Source organism: Schistocerca serialis, chromosome 6 (genome assembly GCF_023864345.2).
Source record: "Schistocerca serialis cubense isolate TAMUIC-IGC-003099 chromosome 6, iqSchSeri2.2, whole genome shotgun sequence".
Classification (NCBI taxonomy): domain Eukaryota; kingdom Metazoa; phylum Arthropoda; class Insecta; order Orthoptera; family Acrididae; genus Schistocerca; species Schistocerca serialis.
Genome location: NC_064643.1, coordinates 439,754,308 through 439,772,345, shown reverse-complemented (window position 1 = coordinate 439,772,345; position 18,038 = coordinate 439,754,308). Strand labels below are relative to the sequence as shown.

The 18,038-nt window shown below is 38.1% G+C and overlaps 1 protein-coding gene across 1 annotated transcript; it reads right to left on the bottom strand.

Moving 5' to 3' along the window:
- Nucleotides 1-252: 252 nt before the first annotated feature.
- On the bottom strand, nt 253-17,784 carry LOC126484142 (serine/threonine-protein phosphatase 2A activator). Its single transcript, XM_050107536.1, has 8 exons — nt 17,614-17,784; nt 17,440-17,528; nt 8,804-9,007; nt 6,048-6,265; nt 5,839-5,963; nt 2,414-2,514; nt 908-1,015; nt 253-648 (listed from the first exon to the last, which is right to left on the bottom strand). Exons 1-8 carry the CDS (start codon nt 17,624-17,626, stop codon nt 493-495), a joined length of 1,014 nt encoding a protein of 337 aa, XP_049963493.1. The 5' UTR covers nt 17,627-17,784; the 3' UTR covers nt 253-492.
- Between the last annotated feature and the right edge of the window lie 254 nt (nt 17,785-18,038).

Below are 18,038 nucleotides of genomic sequence, written 5' to 3'. Positions count from 1 at the left end.
GTGCCTGCTGGATAACAATTAAATGTTTACCATTGTATGTCCGTCCCATTTATACTCTGGTAGATCAGATTTTATTTTCCAGAAAGGAGGGTTCTCACAACATTTTCAAGACACTGAAAACCAGCAGTAATAACTGTAGAATAACTTACATTCCACATTCTTGCCCTTGTCAGCATCTCAACCGTAATACTCAACGCCATTCACAGAAACTCAAAAATTAACACAGAAAAAAAAGTAAGTAACGTACTAAGATTTGTGTACAATAAGTTATTTATTAAAATACATATTTTACAGTATCTAACACTGTCGCAATTTTGGTAAGAAATTTTACAAATTTAAAGTGACTGCATGAGAATCATTACTTTTTTGGTATTTCATCAGTTGAAGCATATATACAAATGATGATCCTGAAATAGCTCTAAAATTTAATTTTGTAAATGCAGAGGTATAAATTTATGTAAAATATAAAATACCATTTAGCTTTGTCTGGGTTTAATTTTTGGGTGGTGGTGGGGCACGGAATGAGTCAGGTGGCCTAGGTCTCACAGATCCTACGCCTCTTTCAGAGAAATGGCTTAAGGGGGCTGCTTCAATGGACATTAATGAACCGAATAAAACATGTTGTACAACAGGAAACTTCTCCAGCACCTGTCAAAGAAAAAGAGAGCCACATTAGGAATGGTATGTCTACCAGTGTACATTACTTAAGAAATGGTTATGGCCACAAAGGGGTATAACAAATAAAATAATGTAAAATAAAATAAATACATCCAAAACCTGTAATATGCCAACAAGTAGAGAATACTTGAATAATAAGTAAGCAGAAAATATGAAAAATTGATTCTGTATCAACACAATAATTCTTTTTTTCATTACATAAGAGTATTTTATTAGTTATTACACTTACTTCTGCAATGTACATCCTGATCAGACCAGAATTTATTTTGGACCATGAGGGAACATCACTGATATTCCATAACTGGTTTGAATGCTCCGCAAACAACCCAGTTTTTACCTATTTGACAATAATATCTGCATATACAAAACTGGATACACACATACATAAAACTGATATGTCAGAATTTGGTACATTAATTTCCGTTGTTTTTCAAGTAAGAGTTTAAATTTCATATGTAAGTATAATTTCATACAAATCAGCAGAGTATTTATGGTGTAAAATACTCAGCATGTTGTGAGTATACAGTTTCTATCAAAACAATTTTCTCTTGAAAACTTCCACAAAATAAATTATTTATTTCACACAGTATATTATTTACAAACCTGTAAGCAGACTGGTGCAACAAATGATTGAGGCATTAGATTGGTCATACAGCAAAGTCATTAGCAACAATATAATGTTCAAGTCATGAGACGGCAAGCACACACGGTAAAAGAAAAGACCACATCACACAGTAAAAGAAAAGACCACACAACACATACATTGACAGGCTCATGGGATACTATTTCGTAAGGGAGTGGGAAGAACTTTGAGAAGTACATTCTGTGGTGTCACCGCCAGACACCACACATTCTGCATTTCAAGATATGATGCATGGTAACTGATGTCCTGGAAAAGAATATCATTTGCATGTTTGAGACTTTCATGGCACTGTATGTTAAGGGGAGCATTTCTTTGTAGCTGGTTAGTGTCTCAGCAAAAAGTGTCAAGGGAATGAGAGGATATATTACTGGATATTTGTTTGTGAATCAGGTAATAAAAAATAAAGCACTTTTGTAAGTTAAGGCCTTGGAAGATTTTCGTATTTCAACTTCCCACTTTTCTTCCTTATTTTGTTCTTGCTATGTGGCTTGGCTGCCCATCACCTTTTCTTCTCCAATCCAAACTTACACCTACTTAGCAATGAGAGAGGCTATGTGCTAGTTAAGGCATTGGACTCTCACTTGGGAGGAATGGAATTCAAAATTTACTTGATCAATTTCATTAACTATTCTTGTTATATCCAACCCTGTACTCAATGATAATCACACTGACAAGAATTATTACACCCTAATTTGCCTTCTCAGCACTTTCTTACACCTGCTTAGCACACTGCAATTGATATGTTACAACTACTCTTCCTTATATGATTGACTGCACTTGTAGTTCATAATGTAACTTGTTTTGTGAGAGATGTGCTGGGACCAGAATAGTGACACTGCCACCTCTTCTACAGCTAGTATCTGATACATGAGCAGCAACATATCTGCCAGATAAGATTGCCATTCTTTTCCACTTCTTATAAAAAGAGATTTCTTTTTATACATTAGTATTTTCTTACACTCAGTGGTATATGTGTTTACTCCCAGATATTTTAGTTAGAGTGAAACATTTTCCCATTACAAAACAAATCACAGATTTATCATAATATAAGTCGCCTTTGAAATGTTACTCTATCATCAATCAAATACATACCTGATTAATAAATTTAATACACCCTAAAAATAAGTAATCGTCACAGTAGGCCTCAACAACTTCGTTTACTAAGAAAGATTTAGGCTCAATCTGTGGATGATCTGCAAAAAAGTAAAGAACATGAACTTAGATCAGTAAAGGACAAGAACTGCATGTTTACATTTATCAAACTTCACTTATTGCTGTGCTAACACATGCAAGTTTCCTTTTCAAAACTCCTATCATAAAGAATAAACCTGGTAACATGCGCAAAGAAATTTGTAAATTCATTGGGTAATGAAGATCACTTTGAAACAGAAATGTGAAATACATCATTGAAAGTTTATTTTCAAATCTACTGAATAATTAAATTCCTCTTATTGCTCTATGGAAGATAAGTAATATTCAGTAAACAGTGTTGTAAAATGGCTATAAGTTTTCCTTTGAATATTACAGGATTAAAAATCTTTGAAAAGGTTAATTCTTGGCACTTACACAATAACTTGTCTAGATCACACATATTTCTTAATGCTTATCATGACATGTTTCAGTAACAGCAAAAACAATACGTAAATAGCGATCTTGACATCAATCACCTTGAGCCTGACACAGCTTTCTTACAAGGTAACTATCATAAATGAAGAGATGTTGTGAAACTTCTCAAGATATATTAAGCTAAAAAGACAGTTGAATATATTAATACTAAATGACTAAAAACCAAATGAGTATATAGACTGAAGCATGGCACCCAATGCTGAAACTTCAATTTAGACAGCACAATGCTGAATGTAAACTTCAAAAGTACGATAGCTGCTCCATGCATCTACAGCAAATGTCAAGAATCAGGTATTTTAATAACTGTCATTTGTGTGGATGACATGTCAATTTTCAGTAGCTTACTCACACACTAACATGCACACACACACACATTATTTGTGACTAGAGCAGACACACTACAAACAGTAAATTCTCAACGTATTCAACATGAAAAACTGTAACCTAAAATTCCTACAATGCTTCCCCCACCCTCTCGAAGCAGTATTCCACTGCCCATCCAATCTACACAATATCCCAGTCCAACCTTACACCATATCCACTCCCAACCCCTTGCCCCAAGGGTCATATCTCTCTGGATAACCCAGGTGCAAGAACTGTCCAATACAGCCACCCAGCACATCTTACTCCAGTCACGTCACAGGCTTATCCTACCCAACCAGAGGCAGGGCCATCTGTGAAAGCAGCCATGTCATATACAAGCTCCACTGTAATTTCTGCAAAGCATTTTATATGAACATGATTACCAACCAGCTGTCAATCCAAACGAATGGCCACCAGCAAACTGTGGCCAAGAGCAGAGTTGATCACCCAGTGGTGGAACACATTGCTGAGTGCACATTGCTCTATTTTAATCGTTGCTTCCTCTAATTTCAGCTTCTCTCAGTTATATAGATGGTAATTGTGCTTGCAACACACCCTTTGATTCCATAATACTCTTTGTCCCAACCGACACTAGCCCCTTGTCCCAAAACCCATACCCTTCCCTGGACAGCAACTTCATTCATCCTGCACCAGCACCTACACCTTCCCAGCAGTCCCCTATCCCCAATCCACCTTCCCAGCAGTCAATCACCCTTTCGGAAACCACACTTTCATTCCCAATCTCCTTTCTGTCCTTACCCACTCCTTCTGACACAACCCGTCAAATCCAGACAAACAGCAAGTATGCAGAGGCAGAAAAATGTAGTCAGGTGGCACAATGTAGCTCTAAATGTTTATGTACATGCGTACTCTACAGCTGTTGAAAGGGATTCGTCTGAAGGCTAGCAAAGTTCACAATCTTGTTTATGTCCTGATAAATCAACGACTCAAATATTTTGTTTTATTGTTATTTTATTCCTTAAATTATTTATAAAAATATATATTTCTGGTAGCAATTAGAAAATGCTGTTTCCCTGTGAGGTACAGCATCCAAATATGGCAAAACCTATATCAATTTACATAATTTTGTCTGTTGCAAATAACTAATTTACAGATTCAGAATCAAAATCCAGTATGCAATATATGTTTATCCAAACCCTTAAATATTCAGGGATAGTCACTGACCTCGGCTATATAATGTTCATGTTATTTCTGGTGCCCTTAAAGAGGTTGTGTGAGAATAGGCATGTTGCATCTATGTAGATACAGAATACTACACAAACAAAACTGATGAGATGGTGGCCAATTATTCTTTTGATATTCTTGTCTGGTGAAACATACAACTATCTTGTCACACTAACTAGGAAAATAGACCAGAAAAATCATGCTCTTACCATGTCTGACATCGCAAAAAGGATCATCATCAGCAAAAAGCCAGTGTAAATAGTGCCACCAAAGCATCTGTTCAGAGAGTGTGGACCTGATGTCAGAGCTGTCCAGATCTACCTGCTGCGCAGACAGTTTACACCAGATACCACAGACATCAGGACACTAACAGAGCATTCACACGACACCACTAACCCTTCTCGCACCTGATAAGTTTTCACAGAGGACACTCACGGGTTACCTCTACCACGCTGCTTTGCTGTCAATGTTTATCCATTACAATTATACAAAGAATTAGGGAGTCCACAGACAACTTGCAAGGTTACTGCCATACAGTCTGCTCAGGGGCTTCAAAATGTTTACAGTTTCACTTAACATCCAGTGCTCTGTCAGATGCATTTTAATAAAGTGGGGGTCTGGCATCTTCTCGCACAGCAACTACACATGACAGATAAACTGGAACATGCATTATACAAACTAGTAAAAGATTGGTAAATCAATAATGTGAGGGATGATTACTCATCTGACAAAAAATTACACTTTTTGCACAGCACCAGAGAGACAACATATTTCATTTCTTAACGATTGTGACACTGCATATAAAATGACTATCATTCCACTTGGGACCTGTGAAAGGTACATCAGCTTATTTATTTTAGTTGTAAATATTTGTCATGTATTATTGTTTTTCTGACATGTTCTACATCCTGGAGGACCTCCCCACTACGGATCAATTGGAATGAAAGTAAATCTAATCTAATCTAATCCAAACATGAAAAACGCAATGAACATTTAATCCTACTTGACGATCCAGTACGATGATGTTTGTTAACTAGAAGAAAAGATATGGCCTGTGTATTAATGAAGAATTGTATTCTTCACGTTGTAACAAAACACTCAGCAGACAGCTCTGATAACTGATTAAATACTCAAGCATAAATTTTCTATCATAAACTAGAAATTTATTTAAAGTGTTGCACAACAATTTAAACTTCAAAATGCCTGTTATTCATTCTGTAAGTTTCTACAAGAGGACATCACAGCATAAAGAAACTGGAGGTGGATTGGGAGCTGTGGCCAAAAGCACAATCTAAAAGATAGAAAAATCAAGTAATACACTTCAATTCTCTTCAGATGCTTACCTATAAGCTGAGAACTTCCCCAAATAAAAGGGACAAACTGATAATCATCTAAACTCCATACACCATGGCTTCCTGCAGGTTCCATTCTGTACGTCAGCTGAAGTTTGCGGACCAAATTTAAGTACCTGCAAGTCATTAATTTTTATAATATATAGTCATAAAGAGGGATGTGGAAACTGAAAGAAACAGATCATTGGTAAAAAATCTACCTATTAAAAACACAAGTAACAACTGCCACAGTGTCAGTTTCAACAAAGGCTCCAATCTTGAACAAGCAACATAGCAACATAAGAAATGCCATTTCATGACCTGTACCGTAATCAATTCGAGTTGAATTTCCAAAGCCTTCAACTAAATACACCACAATTTCAGGAATAGCCCGGTGGAACTTGGGTTGTAAGGCTGCCTGCAGCAGGTGTTCTGCTTTCTAAAAGCAACAGAAAAGTAATTCACTTATTATTCACTAAAATCTTAAAAGAGTATATATCGTCTCACACACACACACACACACACACACACACACACACACACACACACACTTAAATTATAAAGGGCAAAATCACAGAAAAATGTCAAATTTTAACATCTGTTCATTAGAAGCTTTAAGTGAAGCATAATCAAGAAATGGGAGCATATTTCTTCAAAAAGCTTTATGGGTTTATGGACTGAGGTAAATCATAAGGTATTTTGCATAAAAGACTCCAAAATAATTACAAAAATTTTTGAAATCAAGGGCACACTTATCTTTAAAAATGCTGGTGGCAGGGAAGAAAATCAGAAAATAAGCGTTCGACTGTATTCTGAGCAGAAAACATACACCACATTATTATAAATGAAATTAAATGAAATGTCGTGTGGCGAGAGCCTCACGGTGGGTAGACCGGCCTTTTTAGTTGATGCCACTTTGGCGACGATGGGGATGATATGATGATAAAGACAACACAACACCAAATCCTGAGCAGAGAAAATATCAGACCCAGCTAGGAATCGAACCCGGGCGCCTTTGCACAGCATTCCACTGTGTTGGTCACTGAGCTATTGAGGTGGACACCATATTATTATGAGGTGGTTGGTGAAACTATTCATGAAACTGTTTCATTTGTTGTAATTAATCATGCCTTCTGTGCCATAAACAAATGAAACAAATTATTAACAGACTACAGGTTTTTTCCAGAGTGAAGAAGAAAACCGTGATCTGACAATAGATGTTGCCAGGTCTCTAGAATGTACTCCAGTGGCTCTACAGGCGTGTCAAAGCTGTTGTAAGGAAGCAGCACCACTGTATTATTCTTGTCTCACTGTAAGTGCACCACCTTCATTCACAACTGACTGTTACACTGCCATTGTAATTGTTAGTAGCATCTCATGCTCTTTACGAGGTAGTTAAAGAACTTCACTAGCAACAAATCCTAATACTGAGAAAGCCTGTACAGAAGTCTCTATAAGTCCTTGGTGGTAGTTGATGTCTATGCAACATATCACAGATATACATTACGTGATAAAAAATATGCGGACACCTGACTGAAAAATGACTTACAAATTCATGGCACCCTCCAATGGTAATGCTGGAATTCAATATGGTGCTGGCCAACCCTTAGCCTTGATGACAGCTTCCACTCTGACAGGCATATGTTCAATCAGATGCTGGAAAGTTTTTTGAGGAATGGTAGTCCATTCTTCGTGGAGTGCTGCACTGAGGAGCAATACTGATGTCGGTCGGTGAGGCCTGGCATGAAGTCCATTACGGGGATGTTATTGTAGTGTAACCACTCTACGCACACCGTGCTTTATGAACAGGTCCTCGATCCTGTTGAAATATGCAATCGCCACCCCAAATTGCTCTTCAACAGTGGGAAGCAAGAACGTGTTTAAAACATCAATGTTGGCCTGTGCTGTGATAGTGCCACGCAAATCAACAAGGGCTGCAAGTTCCCTCCATGAAGAACACGACCACACCATAACACCACCGCCTCCGAATTTTACTGTTGGCGCTACACATGCAGATGACATTCACCGGGAATTTGCCACACCCATACCCTCTATCGGATCGCATCTTGGCCTGTATCGCCTTTATTATTAACTTTAGCCAAAATGGAGTTCTAAAAAACAAACGAATTGATATTGTCCTTTGCTATACAAGCACCAATTAGGAACTAGTGCCTGGTGGATACATAGACAGCAAAAATTGCACAAATAAATTACTGACAGACATCCAAAAACACCATTAGACCATACGTATTCAAAAGCAGTTAGCCATTCCTTCTCAGTAAAAACAATCCTTCACATACATGGAACAGGAATTACTGCCCCAGTTCCAAGATCCTGGTGAAACACTGAACAACACTGTCCTGTCTGCAAGCATTACTGTCAGCGAGTTTCCTTCATTTCTTTAAACTCAATTTCTTTGTAAGAAGTATTGTGTGGCACAACTGTACAGTAATGAAAACAAGTATCAACAAAACCAAGATATGCATAAAGGAAATATTTTCATGCTAAAGCAGGGATTCTGACAAAGACCCAAACCCTGCCAAAAAAGGTCACTTGCTCTATATAAAAAAAAATTAACCATTGTGCTGAAATTGTTTAATGCCTTAAAACTCTTTGAATACCCTGCAAACCTTATGATAAGCTAAGAAAACAACCAAATAAATATTTGAAAAAGAAATAGATGTGATGCAGTCGAGGGTTTATAAAAATAAATATAGATAGGAACCTGCAATTTCTCCTAGTGATGGGAGGAAAGAAAAAGACTAGAAGAAATCTAACATTATAGCAATTCTGCGTATGAAAGAATTTCACATGTGAAATTATATTAGCCAGACCGATTGTAACAAAATCACTCATTTATTAGCTATGACTTTTAAAGTTAGACAGTAGCCTTTGTACATGTAACAGTTTCAACTGATTTCTTTCTCCATTCTGATTAGCAGTTTTCTATTTTAAGTGAGAAGCAATAGATCCTTACTTCTTGAAGTCTTGCAAACCAAGTTCTGAATGCTTTGTTGCCAAACCTCTGAGCTTGCACCTGTGGTGGAATTTCATCTATCCATTTATCCAACGTATCCAGTAAATCTAATATACCACATATTGTATCAGACTTTGAACTCTCACAGGAGAGAGCTTTACCCCTGACAGCATCATTTAGTGTTTTTATAAAGCCAAGGTACTCCTGAAACAAAAAAGAAAGAAAAGAACACGATCAGAATACTGTGATTAGATATACTGCGTAATTTTTATTTCAAGAATGTGAAACTAACATACAAGGAGAATTGAACAATTGTGGGTTTTGGATTTTGATGACATTTTGCATTGAGGCTCTTCATTGAGGGAAGTGCTATTTTGGCTTTTAGCTCACCACCTCATAGTTTTTATGAAAACTTCTACAGAAGTTTTCTATGCCAGTGAAGCATTAATGACTATACTCAGTAGGTAATGTGGTACAATGGGTGATTGGTAACTCCACCATACTCCAGATATACAGGGTTATTATAAATGATTTAAGTTATTTCACAGATTTACTGTAGTTATATTATTTGACATATTGCCAAAGTGCTTTGCCCACACATAGAAAAACTGAAAAATATTTTGATGTATTACAAGTGTTCTATATGTTGCCCCCCACCAATCCAGCTAATGTGAAGTCGATATGAAGTTCTTTCCACGTTCAGTGCAGCATGTCCTTATCAATACTTTAAAAAGCACTGCTGACATTACCTCATAGTTTGTTAAGTTTATTAGTAAAGGAGGCATGAACAATGAATCTTTCTCATAACCCTACAGAACACAATCACATGCAGTTAGATTGGGGGAGTGGAGACCATTACATGAATTGCTGACCATCAACCTGACTGTTCTATAGGTTTCTCAATTTCCTGTTTAAGAATTCGTAAACATTATGATGAAAGAGGGATGAAGCGCCATCCGGGTGGCATGAGCTGATTTTCCAGCATGGCCAAATACAGATGTCCTGTAATAGTCTTTTTGCTGAAGAAAAAGGGACGATAAACTTTAAACCACAAGGCTGCACAGAAGACATTAACTTTTGGTGAATATCAAATGTGCTGCATGATAGCAAGGAGAGTCTATGTCCAGCAAATTTCTTCTTAGTGCCTGTTCATTGTAGCACTCAAAAAAAAAGCGTTGTTCCATCACTGAAGTTGAGTTTCCCACATGAACAATCCTCTTACATAAGCTGTTCCAACTGTGCTGAAAATTCAAAGGATCTTATTTTGTCGTTGGGAGTCAGGGCTTGTAGCAATTGCAAATGGTAGGGCTTCAGCTAATGTCATTTCCTTAAAATCTTCTGAACGATATGTTGTGGTATGTTCAGCTCTCTACTTGCTCTGTTCATTGATTTCTGTGGGCTTCGTGCAAAACTGTCCCATGTGCAGTCAACGGTTTCTTCATTCACTGCCAGCCAACCTGTTGATTTCCCCTTGTGGAGGCATCATGAAGCTTTAAACTGTTCATACCATTGCCAATCTGAGTTGGCAGTTGGTGGATCTTGGTGAACTTTGTTCCGAAATGTCACTGCACTGTTAGGGCAGACTGGCATTTAAAGCACAACATATGCTTTCTCGCCATCTGTCACCATTTTGCCTAACTGCTCACTGCTGCACTCTCATGGCAGAAATCAGAAGTGTGGCAGCAACAATACAAAAATTTTTGAGTTGTCCCATATGAGCGATGAGTTTTGTGACAATATGTTAATTAATGTACCTACAGTGAATTTATGAAATTGCTTCAAACATTTATAACAACAGTGTACAGTTACAAATTACAGTCCCCTTCCTAATTTTGATGACACTTATTTCCTAATTAAAAATATATCTGATCATATATAAGGAAAAAGAAAAACAAGTACAAATCTGGTGTATGTAATCTTCAGCAGTGACCAGTCAAGCCAGATTGAGAATTGCTAATAGTCATTAAGACTTGAACAAACAAATAAAACTTTTATGTTGGTTACCTAAAACACTATGAAGTGTCTAGCTAAAAGCCACAATACAAGGCATCTTTCTAGTCCTCTACGAACTCTTGTATAAAATTTGTGTAAAATTTAATATTAACAGAGATTTTAGTTTGATAAATCCTCATATTATCAGTCATTCATGTAAGCCACTCATTGAATTGCAAAAGGCGTTCTCGGCTGGAAAAAAAAAAAAAAAAACCAATGTACAAAATATTTGTACAACTTCTTCTTACAGTTTTCACACTGGATATAGACCAATCATGGAAGTCAGCAGAGAACTGCTGACCCTTTCACTTCTGAGACCTTCTGATGTTTTTACTGCAGACCAAACATTCCAATATACAGGGTGATTCAAAAGTCATATCCCATAACGACAAAGTCTACATTGGTGATTCAATAATCTTGGCCCATAGGACAAAGTCACAATTAGTGGAGATAGCAAAAATACAAAGAAATGAATTCATGCTACAGATGTGCATTAATCATACAAACAAAATGTTACAGCATCAGTTCACTGACGAACTGAAACTTGACAGCACAATACATCCACCTTCCCCGGACACTTGTTCACACATACCTCTAATGCAGAAGGTGACTGCATCATGCAGACAACACATCCAAACACTGGTGATTTAATCATTCTGTGAATAGCCTTATACTGATTTGGATGTCAACTGTGGTATTCTGCTGCTGCTTCCCACTGACTCACGCATAACACGTAGATGAGAATCATTTCCACTTTCTTCCGAGGTGTGTACATTGCTGTACAAGCGAGTATGTGACTACACTGCAGAACAGCAGCATGTTATACAACTTCTTCCAAATGCAAATTCACTTATGTGTTTACTGTTATTGCACTTTTTGTGTGTACAAATGGTGTATACATGTACATTTTCTCTCTTGCACCACTTGTTACAATGGTAGCCTCGACAATTGCAAAGGCGGATATGATATTCTGCTATGATTTACGAAATGGACGTTAGCCTGCAAGCCCGTTTCCTCTACCCTGAAAAATATCCACAGCACAGAGTGCCCTCTGAAAAGCTGTTTGGCAGACTTTTCCAGCATCTGACAGCCACAAGTACTCTCGCACCCGAAAAGACTGACAGTAGAAGTCCCCCGCCCCAGTATGCTCGCCTGACATAGAGGAGTAAGTGCTGCGTTCAGTGGAAGAAACCCCTGGGACCAGTGTGCGACAATCAGCAGAAGCCATGTCTCGCTTTCTTAACGGGGGGGAGGAGGGGTACCTAATGAACAACTGCTGTACACATACCACCTATTGCGCATTTAGGCCCTAAGGATGCAAGATCATCATGGTGGATGGCGAGTCTGTCAATGGCTATTGCAGAAACGTGCCGCAGATCCACTATTCACACCCAAGGTTTTATTTACGGTGAGGCAGGGTTCACAAGAGATGTGAATTTCCATAACCAGCATGTATCAGCAGATGTAAATCCCCAAGCAATTCACAAAAGAGTGCATCAACACAGATTCTCAATTAACGTATGGACAGGTGTACTTGGCAGTATATTAATAGGGCCATATGTGCTACCATGAAGGTCAACTGGGGTGCATTATCTGGAGTTTCTCATTAACGTATTGCCGACCTTGCAGGAGGCTGTGCCATGGCAGCAATGAATACAAATGTGGTTCATGCATGACGGTTCATCAACACACTTTCGTCACAATGTGTGTTAACACCTAATGCAGATATTTCAGGACACCGGATTGATCGTGAGAGAAAGGGGGGGGAGGGGGGGGCATGCACACCTCTACCTGCTCATTTGTCAGACCTTACTCCCCTAGACTTCTGGTTATGGGTACACTTGAAGGAATCGGTCTACACCACAACAATCAAAAATGTGTGGACACTGCAGGATCAACCCGGTGAACTTCAAAGGCTGTATCACTCCTTGCACCAGATGGCAGAGGGACCCATGTTTATTGGACATGAGTAATAAAAGCTCCCTAGGTATTCAACACTTTCTTTTTAACACCCTGTATACGCTTCCACAAAAGCCGTTATTTCTCTTATCTTGTCTTCACTGTCTTTACACTATAACTGTGTTGTTGTCAGTAGGACTGTTATGCTGTCTGTCATAAATGCCAGTTCTCCAAGCTCTCTCAATAATGTCTTGTGAACAGAATATCTTCTTTCCTCCATGGCTGCCCATCTGAGTTCACAGAGCAGTTCCATACCAGACCTACTCACATGCTCACCAAACCTAATGGTAAATAATCTGGCAGCACCCTTCTGAATTGCACCAATATCTTCTTTTAATCCAACCAACTGGGGAGCAAAAACACACTAACAGTATTCGAGAATAGGTCAGATAAGCATTTTGTATGTGTTTACTTTATCGATGAGCTGTGTATTTCCTACAGTTCTCCCAACAAGCTTGTGTCAACCATTTACCTTACCTAGAACTGAGCTTACATGCTCATTCCATTTCATGTCATTTTGCAACATTATGCCTAGATTTCCTGGAATGAGTTACTAGAAAATTATCAACAGGCCAGTGGCAGCCCACTGTCCAATGAGATATTTGTTTCACTGGCAAACAAAATGATTAAACTCCTTTAGAAGCTTCCAACCTGCTGACAGAATCACTATTGCAATGTTGGCCTGTGTTAAATAATGTGTATAAATAAGTTCAAAGGAAAAGAAGCAAGGAAGAGAGATTACGAATTTACGTCCCTTAAATGCGTTCACTAGAGACTGAGCACAAACTCTGCGGAAAGAAACTGAGTTTGTTCTTTTTCAAAAGGGCATTACAGAAGTGTCGGATCCCACTCATCTGCTTTGACCTATTAATTCGTCAATATGGTGGAAATGCTTACTTCTAGCATACACAAATTAGTGACAGTGACATCACTACATACACATGCCAACAAATGCAAACAAAAATAAAAATGATGCAAGAGTGTCTGACCCCAAAATAAAATTAAACTAACAGGACAACTATGGGAAATAGAGAGTTTTGGTGGGGACAAGCTAACCATAAACCATACAGCTAACAATAAAAAGACACTGCATCATCCAAAAACAAATACGATAAAAATTTCAACTTACGACATACCACTACAGCCACAAACCCACAGGAATCTTACACTTCACTCGACCTATACAGCAAAATGAAGCCCACAATACCAAAAAACTAACACCTAGAACCCCAAAAAGTGGAAATGGATACTTCCCTTGACATATATATAGCTCAACCGCAGCTACCAATACCAAAAACCCAATGCCTAGAACGCCAAAAACATGGAATCTGACATTTACCTCGACCTACATAGCTCAAACGCAGCTCTCAATACCAAAAATAACAACATCTACAATTCTGAAAAGTGGAATTGGACATTTCTCATTATGTATATATCTCAAATGCAGCTGTTGATACCCACTAGCGAACCACAAACCAAAGAACCAAAAACTTCAAACACCCATCTAACTCACAAAACAGCACAAATCCAAAACCCCAACAATTCAAAAACCCAAATACCCTCACATTCAATAGATCAATTAAAACACAACCGAAATACTGTAAATATACAACAGACAAACATTACAATTACTACAGAATAAAACCAAAACAAAAATTACTTATCAACAACGGCCTCCAACATTACCACCTATGCTGGCCACCTCATGCATGCCCGTGCCCATAAGGAAGGTAAGCAAACTGGTCTTCTCCAATATAATCTCTAAATACCCCCCCCCCCCCCCAAACCATAACATGCCCCATTAACACCACAAACAGCACTCACAAGCTTACCCCCCAACAAACAAACAAAATCGCAGACGCACGTGTGCAACACCCCCCCCCCCCCCCCATCCCACACACACACACACACCTTCCCCATGGCCCTCAAAAAAAGTATGAAAAATGCAAAAATTCTCAGGGATGCTCTTCCACCAGTGACACTTACCTAAATGAGATAGCAGGTTACCCCTCCCTACAACTGATTTAATTGCCCCCCAAAACCACTCTATGGTATTAGTACAAGCCCCAGCACTATAATCCTTAAACTGAATACTATGGTTAACTACTAAATGTCAATAACCCATACGTCGAAAATGCATCAGACATTACAGTACAACCCTCCTTTATACATTTCCCAATCAATCCCACTAGTTTCCTCTTACTACGACCCTGCAGAACCCTACAAACACAATCAGCACACTATCCCCCAAAATAACAGCCCCCTCCCCATACCCACAAACTAAACTAAGGACTGCCCCCTCCTCACACCAAACTGTGACCCATCAATTTCAACAACAATCCCTGGCCCACCTAACTTCCCCTTGCACTTCACATACTCCAAATACACTTCATAACAAAAAGAAAACCAATCTAAAACAGTTCTCACACTCACATCAGTCTCACACACACAAAAACTTATACGTAAGCAAGACAATCTCCATTATGGCCAACCGAGATTTCTCGAAACAGGTACCATGCCTTATCGAATGCCAGATACTTTTGCGCCCACAATGCCACACATACAGATCCCTGGTCCAAGACGCCAGAACTCTTGTCAGCCTCATGTTGGGCCCAAAAGTGTGACACCTAATGTATTTTGCTATTAGCCTGAAAACCTGCAGATACATTATTACAGACAACATATTGTCACTCATAGCAGCAGTAACAAATCACTCTGTCATATCCACATCTAACACAAAAAACGTATTAGATATCATTCCATAAAACAAACACCAAACTAATCAGACATAACAAAAACACCAAACACACACACACACACACACACACACACACACACACACACACACACACACGAAAACAAGAAAAATCAAAACACACACTTCCACAACCAATGCTACCACACTGACTATCCAGATTCAAAACCATATTCCCACAGTAATAACCAAGACTCAAATCAACAAAGTACTGTGTGTTAAACTCACATGTCAACATTCACTACCAGACGACACCGTCAAATACAACAGCACAACATCTACAAATACAACCAACTCAAAAACATCACGCCATAGTGACATCACACACCACAACACCATTATGTCACGGGTCCAAGCAGAAAGGTGGAACTGGAGTTTACATTGACCCCAACATTAATTGGCTAAGGAAAACAAGAGAAAATGTTAAACTGTATGGTTGGACCAGAATTGGAACCACTCCGTCTAAATTTGAGAAACCTATCAGTGTCTCGTCTTACTTGGCAAATAAAGTTGAGAAAACAATGAAAATTTACAATGTCAACGCTGAAGTGAGATCGTCATGAAATTATGTTAAGCAGTAGTAATGTCATTTTTAAATGTTGCTCAACAATTCCAGTAACAGACATTTTGGTGTACAATTTTCGGACAGCTGCTGAATTTTCTATTCATCTACAAAAATTTTTGACAATAATGCTATCAACCCACTGAGGTAGCTATTTGGGTAGTGGAAGCATACCAAAAAATAATTTTAGCAAGTTCTTAAAGAATTAACAATATACATCAACAGATCAAAAATAAAAACAAATTTGTAGGCTATACAATAATTTTTTATCAATTCCATTTCAACCACACCAACGTAGGTCTCATAAATCCAAAGCACCCACAGCCTCATTGAAAACTACAAAATTAGATAATCACCTTGCCACACACACACACACACACACACACACACACACACACAGACTAAATGATATTACTAACAAAACATCTGAACATCATCATCATCATCATAGTTGTAACACTGAACAAAAATACTGCAGAGTGCCATTTACATAATGTATAATGTCACACTCATACTGAATTGATCACATTATTTACATCAAACATTCTACATCCAGTCTACTCGTAATTTGCATCTCATCACCAAAATTTTCCTAGAAATTGTGCAGTTCAGCAATCCATCCATTTTGTTAAAATGAATGGTACAAAATACGCCATAATACACCAAGTATTCCAATTATGTTCATTGGCGCGGAGTGGAAAGTCACAATGTAATGAAACCATTCATTTTTGTAACCTCTTTCCTGCGAGCATGTAGCAAATACTTGGCTGCTTCTGAAAAATATGGGAAAATTACCACAAATCTTGAACAATCCACTCGACAGAATTAGCATTCACACTTCAAAAGAACTGATAATGAAATTATGAATGATGACAAGGATTACATAACTCTCTCAAACTCGTTTCGTATGTTGCATTTAAAACAACACTCCTGTATTTTAAAGCTTTCCGACATTGTCACCACTTGCTTCTGTGTAGTAGTTTCAATTAAAATCATAACAATGAACAACTGTTCTGGTCTGTCAAACATGTGCATAATTGACGAAACCCACTCCATTAGAAAATAATCATGGTAGAAGCCTAAGTTTTCCTACACTTCTGTAAGTACAACTGATAACAACACGGATCGTTCGAAATCATGTGCTTAACGAGACATAGTTCCCTAGCTTACCCTCGAATACACTGACGTCCTACAGGTTAATGTGGGATCCGAAAATATAAAGGTTGATGTGGAATCCGAAAATGTACACAGTATCCCTTAATGTGGGAAATAACAGAAGGATCCCTGGACAGTTATCCAGGCAGCTACCAATGGATAAAAGTAAACTGGTATTTCAATACATATATGATTTCTTAAAATAGTTCTTACATGGTATGCTTTTGATTTTTTCCATTTTTCCATGTCGGCCATGGAAGTGACAGCTCTTGTTGGCGTAACGTAAACATGGTCTTCTGGCACTAAAAAATATAAACCAAATTATCAGAGAAGAAAACATGTTGATTAAGAAATACATCAAATTAATAGCGTCAATTGTAAAGTTACCGATTGAGCCCATCTTGGATTTGGGAAGTACCGAATTACTCTTTTTACGACAATCGTTCTTTGTTACATTTCAATTTACGGCCGGAAAAAATAACAACAACCTACAGCGGCATCTGTCAAAACAACACTCTCTCTTTTTTCTCAGTTTCTCTTTCGGTCTGAGCAGTTAGAAAGATATTCTCCTATGCCCACAACTATCAGCGTTCTTATCATTCTATGGTCGGCAAGGACACTACCACAACTTCTACAACTACAAAAACAGCAACCTATGTTTGATTTTCTGCAGCAGTGTGTGTGTGTGTGTGTGTGTGTGTGTACCAGTGACGTGCCTTACAGTCGTAAAAGATTTTTGAGCGAATAAAGAAACTTAATACATTTAACCATACATGCAAATTGTACACATTTCGTAATTTGTAAGATCAAGC

Bases quoted from the DNA above. Each gene is read 5' to 3' on its own strand.
- LOC126484142 (XM_050107536.1), bottom strand. The intron at 6,266-8,803 runs GTAAGGATCTAT...TGTTGCTTTTAG, and splicing joins GGTTTGCAAGACTTCAAGAA to AAAGCAGAACACCTGCTGCA. The intron at 5,964-6,047 runs GTAGATTTTTTA...AATGACTTGCAG, and splicing joins GTTACTTGTGTTTTTAATAG to GTACTTAAATTTGGTCCGCA.